Source organism: Bubalus bubalis, chromosome 1 (assembly GCF_019923935.1).
Source record: "Bubalus bubalis isolate 160015118507 breed Murrah chromosome 1, NDDB_SH_1, whole genome shotgun sequence".
NCBI classification, from domain to species: domain Eukaryota; kingdom Metazoa; phylum Chordata; class Mammalia; order Artiodactyla; family Bovidae; genus Bubalus; species Bubalus bubalis.
Window position 1 is genome coordinate 119469357 of NC_059157.1, and position 10988 is coordinate 119480344.

The 10988-nt window shown below is 39.5% G+C and overlaps 1 protein-coding gene across 3 annotated transcripts in view; it reads left to right on the top strand.

Moving 5' to 3' along the window:
* The window catches only part of ATP13A5 (ATPase 13A5), a 123948-nt gene that overhangs the window by 38472 nt on the left and 74488 nt on the right, over positions 1-10988 (top strand). For all 3 annotated transcript variants that reach the window (XM_025286391.3, XM_025286375.3, XM_025286382.3), the window contains exon 7: positions 667-801. In XM_025286391.3, coding sequence (XP_025142176.3) covers positions 667-801 — 135 coding nt within the window. The remainder of the gene's footprint in view (positions 1-666; positions 802-10988) is intronic.

Sequence of the window (10988 nt, forward strand, 5' to 3'; positions counted from 1 at the left end):
AATTGAGGGAACAAAAAAGCCCAAGATAGTATTAAGAGACCAAAAATACCTGCTTGGAACTGGTGATACATTCTGCACGTAATTCTCACTGCAACTTTGAATAAGACTTTTCTCTTTGCTGAGTAAGACTATCCCTCCTTGTTTAAGAGAAGGTCCATGCTCTCAGAGGATCTTGCTAAGACCTGTGACATGAGAGTATTATTTTTAAATGAATTATTTGGATAAAAGTGAAATCCTTCATTTTCATTGCACAACTTCACTACATCAAGCATGTGATTACGTGAAAAAGAAACTTGCAATACACAGTTCAAAATTGAAGTTTGTTCTTAAAAGAGTCTGAATCATGTTTCTCCTCCAATGTGGGTACATCTGTTTTAAAAGGTAAACTATTAGATTTTGTTATTGGTCAAATATTTTTGAAAGTTCAAAATAAATAAGAAGGATCAATTTGTGAGCATGGTTCTGAACGCCTAAAATAAATTCGCTTCTACCATACCACATTCTATGAGCTTGACATCGCCTCTACTGAAATTAATGGAGCTCTAAGTGAATTCTATTGTTGTATGTTGCAAAAAGGAAAGAAAAAAATCCTATAAAGAAATGACATCATCTAGACTGCCACTAAGGTTCATGCAGGTGACCCAGAATCTCTTTTCGTACCTGCAGGTTTTAAATCCATTCTACGTGTTTCAAGCCTTTACCCTCACTTTGTGGCTGTCTCAAGGTTACATCGAATACTCAGTGGCCATCATCATCTTGTCTGTTCTCTCCATTGTCTTAAGTGTGTATGATTTGCGACAGGTAAGAACAGAAATCATAGTTGGATTCTATTTAGCCTCAGGCTGCACGAGAAGCCAAACATACGGTTCCACTGAGAGCAAAGAGTTGCTTCGTTAAACATAAGTCATAACAAAGCAAAAAGCAAGGGCTTACTAAATCTTGGATCTCAGAAGGCGGGTTTCAGGAATGTCAGATAGATTTAAACATCTTTGCCAACTCTGATTATTGACTGAAGGCTGCATTGAGTAACTAAGTTTAGAAGGGCTCTAACGCTGTGTCTGAGTCTGATAGAAAAATGATGGATTGATGATGACAGTATAGTACCTATCTGTCATCTTCCATCGTTGTTCATCTTATAGCCAATTAAAATCTTCCTTTTAAAGAAAATCAGTCTTATAAATGATATAATAGCGTATTCTGAAGTGGATGGCTTCCCTGGTGGTTCAGACAGTAAAGAATTCATCTGCAATGAATTGAGACTTGGGTTCAATAGCTGGGTCAAGAAGACGCCCTGGAGAAGGGAATGGCTAACCACTCCAGTATTCTTGCCTGAAGAATTCCACGGACAGAAGAGCCTGGTGGGCTACAGTCCCTGGGATCACAAAGAGTCAGACAAGGCTGAGTGACTAATGCTTTCTGAAGTGGAATCTAGCTGAATATTACTTATAAATCCACAGCCCCTCTAAGTTTCTGTTTCCCACTACACCTTTCTAGAAAATGTTCTGCTACTTTGCTCAAGATTCATCAGGCTAAATTATGAGGCAACTTCTAAGTGTGTCTCAATGTATTTGTTGTATATTTTTGGAAACTTGATTGTGAAATTGACTTTTTAGACAGGGGAAACAGTGATACTTGTATCTGTCAACTCTGTCGAACTTTTAAAATCACCTGGTCTCAAACTTCATCCATCTTCTGGAAAAGAGGAAGCTAAGATACAGGGGGTTGGTTCGTGTCATAAAGTGATTTTGTGACAGAATCAGGGCTTCTGGTTCCCTATAAATGAAATTCTATTACATGTGTGGTATTTCTTTAGCAGAAGATCCTTTCCAAAGTAGCACATTGCTGGGGAAGAAAAGTCAGACCTACGAGTGAGAGGAGAGATGCCTTCTAGCTGTCAGGAGTCTGGGCACATGTCAGTAAAGCAGACCTGGAGGCTTTAAACAAGTCCAATCGAAGGAGATTTTTATTCTTACTCTGTTTCAGTCACTCAGCAAATATGAGGTCTAAGATTGGCTTTTTATCAGGTTTTGGATTCTACAAATTTTGAGTTATGAAGTGTTTGATGAGAAATGAAAGAAAGGCAATATATTTAAAGAGTTAGAAAGCAGGACTTAAAAATGAAAAGTTAAATGAATGGAGACACTTTGAGCTAGAGAGTGAAGACTAGAGGGGTTTCTTTTGTTTATGGTTTTTTGTTTGTTTTTGCTTTTTTAAAAATGAGTGGCCTAGTGTGTTTCTTCATGAACTAATTTAGAATCACAAAAGCCACACAAATATTAATAATGATCAGTAAGTAACCTGCCTTTCATGGTGACAATTTCTTTGTGTCTGGCTGCCAAGTCTAGGGGAAGAGTGACTGTCCTTCTGGTGAACTCTCAGCATGTGAACAAAAGTAGGAAAATAGACACCAGGACAATAAACGATCTGCCAGATTGTGTTCAGCCACAGTAGGAAACAAATTATAGTTGTTTTACTTTTGTCATTTGATAGAGGCATGTAATGTGAAGCCCCAAATCAGATTTCTAGCTCCTGGGTTTTGAGAAATCTTTGTTTTAATAGAATGGATAATTTGATACCTGCAAGCCACTCATGTGCTTTCTGGCCGATGTCAAACATCAGTGAATGCAGTTCCTCTTCCATGTGCTTCCTTCTGTTGGGAAGACACATACTCAACATATACCTGAGTATATCATCACTGACCATCTCAGGGTTCTAGGAAAAATACAGAAAGATCTGAGGACTTTGGCAGGGAGATCTTTTCAAGTTAAAATCCTCCCTCCCCACACATACTAATCCTATTTGTATTACTTGACACAATTTGTTACTGGACACTTTAGTAGTCGGTCTGCTTTTCTGTGAGATGTGTGTGTGTGTTCACTGTTATAGTTCAGTTCAGTTCAGTTGCTAAGTCATGTCCAACTCTGCGACCCCATGGACTGCAGCACACAGGCTTCCCTGTCCATCACCAACTCCTGGAACTTGCTCAAACTTATGTCCATCAAGTCAGTGATCATGTATATAGTAGAGAAAATTAAATGAAACAATGCATTTGAAATAACATGTGCTCCTAGTCCATAGCAGGCACTCATCAAATGTTACTTTTTGTTACCACTGATATAGTTGTTACTGTTTGTACCCTTATTCTTGGAGTGGAGAAGCTAGACTATGGAAAGATGGGAGGCAGCCTAGAGAGGGAAGACAGGAGTTCTAACTTGAACAAGGAAGCAGTGCAGGAAAACCCCGGGATGAGCTTCTAACCACTACTGATCCATCCACTGTGACTCTGGGAACTCTTTCTCCTCTCTGGACTCACTTTCCTCAGCTATAGATAGTGGAGGTTAAACTGTTTTTTTAGGTCCCACCTTTTTAGGATTCTATCATTTTGCCAGGGCTACCAGCAAGGCACGAACAAGAGCCCTTGAAAACTTTAAACATTTATTAAGAAATTGGCTGGCCACGGGGAATGTGGGGGCATGTGTTGTAGACTGGAGTAAATTTCTATAGGACCCTATTAGTTTTAGACTGATTAATCACATAAACTACTCTGTCAGGAGTGGACAAATAATAGAAGACCATTTTAATTCCCTTCATCACAAAAGGAGTAAATATTATAAATACACACCAGTAGCTCATGGCAAATAGATGGGGAAACAATGGAAACAGTGGCAGACTTTATTTTCTTGGGGTCCAAAATTACTGCAGATGGTGACTGCAGCCATGAAATTAAAAGACACTTACTCCTTGGAAGGAAAATTATGACCCACCTAGACAGATTTAATATCTGCATATTAAAAAGCAGAGACATGACTTTGCCAACAAAGGTCCATCTAGTCAAAGCTATGGTTTTTCCAGTAGTCGTGTATGGATGTGAGAATTGGACCAAAGAGAAAGTTGAGCGCCAAAGAATTGATGCCTTTGAACTGTGGTGTTGGAGAAGACTCTGTGAGTCCCTTGGACTGTAAGGAGATCCAACTAGTCCATCCTAAAGGAAATCAATCCTGAATATTCATTGGAAGGACTGATGCTGAAGCTGAAATTCCAATACTTTGGCCACCTGATGCAAAGAACTGATTCATTTGAAAAGACTCTGATGCTGGGAAAGATTGAAGGCAGGAGGAGAAGGGGACAACAGAGGATGAGATGGTTGGATGGCATCACTGACTTGATGGACATGACTTTGAGGAAACTCTGGGAGTTGCTGATGGACAGGGAAGCCTGGTGTGCTGCAGTCCATGGGGTTGCAAAGAGTCAGACATAACTGAGCAACTGAAATGAATTGAACTGAGCTCATGGAACCCAAGGACGTAAAGCGTAGATGGACTTCACCAGGGGGCTGAGCTGAGGAACTTGGGTTCCTCCTCCCAGCCTCCTATTCTATGGCAAATATGCAATGAAGCAAACATATTTTGGAGAAAATGCTGCACCCTCACTCCTTTTTTTCTGAAAACTAGGTGTACCTAGAGCTCCGGCAGCCCACAGTTGGTTTGTTCCATGTGGCTTTCTCCCTCCAGTGGCACAACTAGTTGGAAAGGGGGCATCTGATCTGGTGGAAGCTGACTGGAATCCTTCTGCTTGGAATCCTGGAATAAAAGCTTGAAGCTGCTGGCAATATTCTGTTAGGAAAGTGATCTATGATGTATAGTTAGGAGCAGGGTGGCCACCCTCTATCCCTGCACATGGACAAGCAGAGAAACACACACACACACACACACACACACTTCCTCAGAAAAAGTAGGGAAAAGAGTGAACAAAATACACAGTGAGACATAGAGGTAAGCAATAATCAGTCCAACAGAGTCAGAGTAACCTGTTTCTCACAGCGTTTCTCTGCACCTAGTCTGGAAACTCCCTTGGGAGACTTGGCTGTGCTTCCCACCTTAGGTTCATGACATCTCTGCATCTTCATAAACTCTCAACTTCTGCTGAAACCAGCCTGACAAGTTTCTGTTCAGTTCAGTTCAGTCGCTTGACTTTCTCTAGTTGCTGGGAACAGGCGCTACTCTTCCTTGCAATGCATGGACTGCTCAATGTGGTGGCTTCTCCCGTTGCAGAGCAAAGGCTGTAGGCACTTGGACTCAGTAGTTGTGGCACATGGACTTAGTTCCTCCAAGGCATGTGCAATCTTTCTGGACCAGGGGTCGAGCTGATGTCCCCTGCATTGGCAAGCAGATTCTTATCCACTGTACCACCAGACAAGTTCCTAGATGAATTTCTTAATTTGTTTTTAATCAAAACAGAATTGCCCTATATGAATTAAACTGGAACTGGTGTTTTTCACTTTACAATTTATATAGTGGCCATCCACTATAACAAATAATTCTAAATTATGTCTAAAAATAATGATGTGATATTCCATGGCTTACCATCATTTATTCAACTGTTTTCCTCTTTATGGAAAATAAGGGGTTTCTTCTCTACAACACATATATTGAATTAAAACTAACGACAACATCCACTGGATCATCGAAAAAGTGAAAGAGTTCCAGAAAAACATCTATTTCTGCTTTATTGCCTATGCCAAAGCCTTTGACTGTGTGGATCACAATAAACTGTGGAAAATCCTGAAAGAGATGGGAATACCAGCCCACCTGACCTGCCTCTTGAGAAACCTATATGCAGGTCAGGAAGCAACAGTTAGAACTGGACATGGAACAACAGACTGGTTCCAAATAGAAAAAGGAGTATGTCAAAGCTGTATATTGTCACCCTGCTTATTTAACTGATATGCAGAGTACATCATGAGAAATGCTGGGCTGGAAGAAGCTGGAGTCAAGATTGCTGGGAGAAATATCAATAACCTCAGATATGCAGATGACACCACCCTTATGGCAGAAAGTGAAGAGGAACTAAAAAGCCTCTTGATGAAAGTGAAAGAGGAGAGTGAAAAAGTTGGCTTAAAGCTCAACATTCAGAAAACGAAGATCATGGCATCTGGTCCCATCACTTCATGGCAAATAGATGGGGAAACAATAGAAACAGTGTCAGACTTTATTTTCTTGGGCTCCAAAATTACTGCAGATGGTAACTGCAGCCATGAAATTAAAAGACACTTATTCCTTGGAAGAAAAGTTATGACCAACCTAGGTTGCATACTAAAAAGCAGAGACTTTACTTTTCCAACAAAGGTCTGTCTAGTCAAGGCTATGGTTTTTCCAGTGGTCATGTATGGATGTGAGAGTTGGACTGTGAAGAAAGCTGAGTTCTGAAGAATTGATGCTTTTGAACTATGGTGTTGGAGAAGACTCTTGAGAGTCCCTTGGACTGCAAGGAGATCCAACCAGTCTATTCTAAAGGAGATCAGCCCTGGGATTTCTTTGGAAGGAACGATGCTAAAGCTGAAACTCCAGTACTTTGGCCACCTCATGCGAAGAGTTGACTCATTGGAAAAGACTCTGATGCTGGGAGGGATTGGGGGCAAGAGGAGAAGGGGACGACAGAGGATGAGATGGCTGGATGGCATCACTGACTCAATGGACGTGAGTCTGAGTGAACTCCGGGAGTTGGTGATGGACAGGGAGGCCTGGCGTGCTACGATTCATGGGGTCGAAAAGAGTCGGACACAACTGAGCGACTGAACGATATAGTGTATCCTTACATATTAGTGTTTGTGTCTCTTTTTTCAGCAAAACAAGATATGTATATTTTGTACGTTAATAAATACTGTAGTATTATTTTCCCTAAATGGAATAATTCAGTCTCTTACTGGCAACATATGAGAATATCTATTTTCCCAGATCCTGACCAGCATTAAGTGTTATACCTTGGTATTTAAAATTTTCCATCTAATACATTTTTGAAAATTCTGTCTCATTGATGTTTTAATTTACACTTCCCTGATTACTAGTGAGATTAGACACACTTTCCTTTGTCTAAAAGAGATTTGCACTTTTATTTACTTTCTTTTTTATATCCATTATATATGTGAAAAAGTTCTGTTTTTTAAACTTCTTTATCTTGACCTTGACTTCTGCTAGATTTAAAAAATGTGTCTATTTAAGTATGTTTCTTTTTCTTTATGGTTTCTGGGTTTTTGTCTTAAAAGTCTCCTCTTTTTTTTATTATAAAGCTCTCCTTTTCCAAAATTAGGTATTTTAATTTTTTCTATTTGTCATTTTCTTAATATTAACTTTAAAATTATTCATAGAATTTAAATATTCAGATCCTACAACTTAAAAATCCCTGAATGCCTCCCTTTACTCCAAACAGTAGCATGGGAATTTCAGACTTGATGGCAATTTTGCAAAGGACTTCTTTGAAATGACGACACTAAGCCCATTAGCAGTTAGCATTTGTTAATAAAAGCTTATCTGAGCCAACCTGCAAGGCCTCTTGTAACACTATACAAAAAGGGCCAGTTTCCTGCAATAATCTCTTTGTAGTTTAAATCACAAGTCCTCAGCAATTAATATTAATTAATTGCTATATTATTAATTAAATAGTCCTCAGCTAATCCATTTAGTGCTTTACAATTTGCAGTGGAATTTGATATTTATAATGAAGGTGCTTGTATGAGGCTTGGTAAACTGTGAAATAATACACAAATGACAGGGAGGGATAGGAGCAATCAGGGAGGTAAAGTGATTTAATCACATTCACCCCAGGAAGGGTGGCTATAGACCTTCATCCCAGGTCTCCTGACTCCGAGTCACTTTCCCCTCGAGCAAAATCTCCAAGTAACTTGTGAGTTTCCTGTGGCAGTAAATGATAATTTTGATAATTTATAACAAAGAGCAGATTTGGGCAGGAGAGCTGGGAAAAAGGGAAGAAAAATCATCTACTTACTGCCATTTCTAAATCATGCTAAACAAATACATGCTTTTGAAAACTGCAAAGGAGAAGAATGTTGTCAAAAGTGGAATAAGATATCCCCCTGCATCCACTCTAGCCACTGACAATGTCGCACAGAGAGAGGTTACCTTGCCTAGGCCAAGAAACGCCCCAGTGCAACATGGTCCCTTTGTACCACTTTTGACGCAGATATGAGCACAAACCTTGGCACCCATTTGCATTTCCATTGAACTGTACTGCAGGCTCCACTGCTGGCCGCTGTCAATAGCATGGACAGAGCTGGCCCAGAGTTCCCTGCCTCATTCAGGACTGAGCTGGGCTCAGGAGACACCTGAGTTAATGCCCTCATTATTCATCTCTGGAGGAAATCCAGCCACCGCAAACACAAGGACACACAGCAACAGACGCCGAATAATAACAATATGCAAATTCGTTTTGGAAGCGAATCCTGGTCTCACTGAACAGGAACTGGAGAAACCAGAGGGGACCTAATGAAAATCAGGCAGCGAGCTTGGAAATCATGGCAAGCATCACAGTGCTGGCTTTCTCCTAGCTGGTTGGTTGTCATAGAAACCCGTGTATGTAGCGTTTCTGAGTACATTAGCTCAAAGAGGATGCTTATATTATCTTACTGCAGAATTGTTGGGCGAAGTAGAATTATTCAGCTGAGTTAAATAAATATTTGCTGAGGGCCTACTATGTGAAGGCCACAGGGGATACATAGATGAATATGTAGCCCCATCTTTGAACCTCCTGACTTGGAGTGGAGACCTGACAAGAAAACAGATAGCTCTAGTGGAATGGGATCTATGCACTAACACAGGAGGAAACACAGAGAGTGGGACAATTAATTCTTCCTGCGAGTGTTAAGGACTTATGGATTGGAGATATTTCAACAGGGCTTTATGTATAGGAATAAAAAGAGCTGGCTAGTAGAAAACGGGGGTGAACATCCTAGGGAATAGCTCAAGCAAAGACAGGAAAGCTTGGCAGGTTATGCAAGATGCTAAGTTTGATAAACAAATTCAGCTTTATGCCTTAATAAGTTTGCAGAGTTATAGTCAAGTATTATTGACCCAGGCTTCACCACTTCCAAATGTGTTACCATCCTTTTAAGCAAAGTTGAAATTGACATTAACTAAAGGAGTTTGCTATGCAAGAAAATAAAGGAATTTGTAAGGAAGGATGTTTGTCTTCTCTTTAGGACAAAAGCTGCTTTCAAGCACTTTCAGAGACCATTTTCACCCACAGAAAAGGCTTTAGTCAGATGAACCTTTTTGTTGTTGATTTTCATACTTAATAAGTCAGTGATTGTGGGCAAGTTACTTTAACATTTTTAAGCCCCTGTTTTTTGTTTTATTGTTTTTGTTTTTAGTTATATGTACACTGGAGGTAATAGCATTTTCATCATAGGATTATTTTGAGGTTTAAAAAAATCAAGCAACATATTCCAAGTGCCTAAAATAACACCTGGCACTTGGTGACTGAATAAAGTTTTAAACTATTTAAAAACAATAATTTGAGTCATTTGCTATACTGTGAATATTTCTCCTCTGAAACCTTGGAAATCTCAATGAATCTTTGATATGCAAAATAAATCCGTATCATGTTTTTGTAGAGCTTGAAGGGAACCTGAAAATGATCCAATTCATTGTTGTCTGTTGACAAAGGAAACAGCTTATATGGTGAAATGTATTATTATATAGGGGTACCTGACTGGTTGGTGGGTAAGCCTGACCCACCACTCAGGAATCCTGACTGAATCCAGCGGTCTTGCTACCAAACCACGTTCTCATTGTCATCCATAATTAAATGAATGCGCCAACAGGCAAGCCTCAGGAAGTCACCTTAGGCCAACGAATATGTGCCCAACAGTAATATCACTTTTTCCACTCAATTGGCCCAAATGATTGAAGTTTAGTTTTTGAAGCAAAACTGAAATAAATAATAAATTGGTCTACATATATATTAACACCAAACTTACCAAACTGATTATGTTCTCTCAAGAGGAAAGTTGCATAATTGTGTGTAATTCTTGTCTAAGCCTGATGACATTTATAACATTAAACATTATCAACAAAACAGACAAAAATAATTTAATATCTAAAGAGAAGTTTTATTATATCTGAATTATGATAAGCTGTATGGTAAGCTAAATTATGGTGTTTAAGTACTGTTGACAGTATTTAGACCTCTTCTATTTAGAGGTATCTGATCTCTGTTCATTTCCAAGGCAAACCATTCATTATCACAGTAATCCAAGTCTATGCCCGAACCAGTAACACTGAAGAAGCTGAAGTTGAATGGTTCTATGAAGACCTACAAGACCTTTTCGAACTAACACCCAAAAAAGATGTCCTTTTCATTATAGGGGACTGGAAAGCAAAAGTAGGAAGTCAAGAAACACCTGGAGTAACAGGCAAATTTGGCCTTGGAATACGGAATGAAGCAGGGCAAAGACTAATAGAGTTTTGTCAAGAAAATGCACTGGTCATAACAAACACCCTCTTCCAACAACACAAGAGAAGACTCTATTCATGGACATCACCAGATGGTCAACACCAAAATCAGACTGATTATATTCTTTGCAGCCAAAGATGGAGACGCTCTATATAGTCAGCAAAAACAAGACCAGGAGCTGACTGTGGCTCAGACCATGAACTCCTTATTGCCAAATTCAGACTGAAATTGAAGAAAGTAGGGAAAACCACTAGACCATTCAGGTATGACCTAAATCAAATCCCTTATGATTATACAGTGGAAGTGAGAAATAGATTTAAGGGCCTAGATCGGATAGATAGAGTGCCTGATGAGCTATGGAACGAGGTTTGTGACATTGTATAGGAGACAGGGATCAAGACCATCCCCATGGAAAAGAAATGCAAAAAAGCAAAATGGCTGTCTGGGGAGGCCTTACAAATAGCTGTGAAAAGAAGAGAAGTGAAAAGCAAAGGAGAAAAGGAAAGATATAAACATCTGAATGCAGAGTTCCAAAGAATAGCAAGAAGAGATAAGAAAGCCTTCTTCAGCGATCAATGCAAAGAAATAGAGGAAAACAACAGAATGGGAAAGACTAGGGATCTCTTCAAGAAAATCAGAGATACCAAGGGAACATTTCATGCAAAGATGGGCTCGATAAAGGACAGAAATGGTATGGACCTAACAGAAGCAGAAGATATTAAGAAGAGATGGCAAGAATA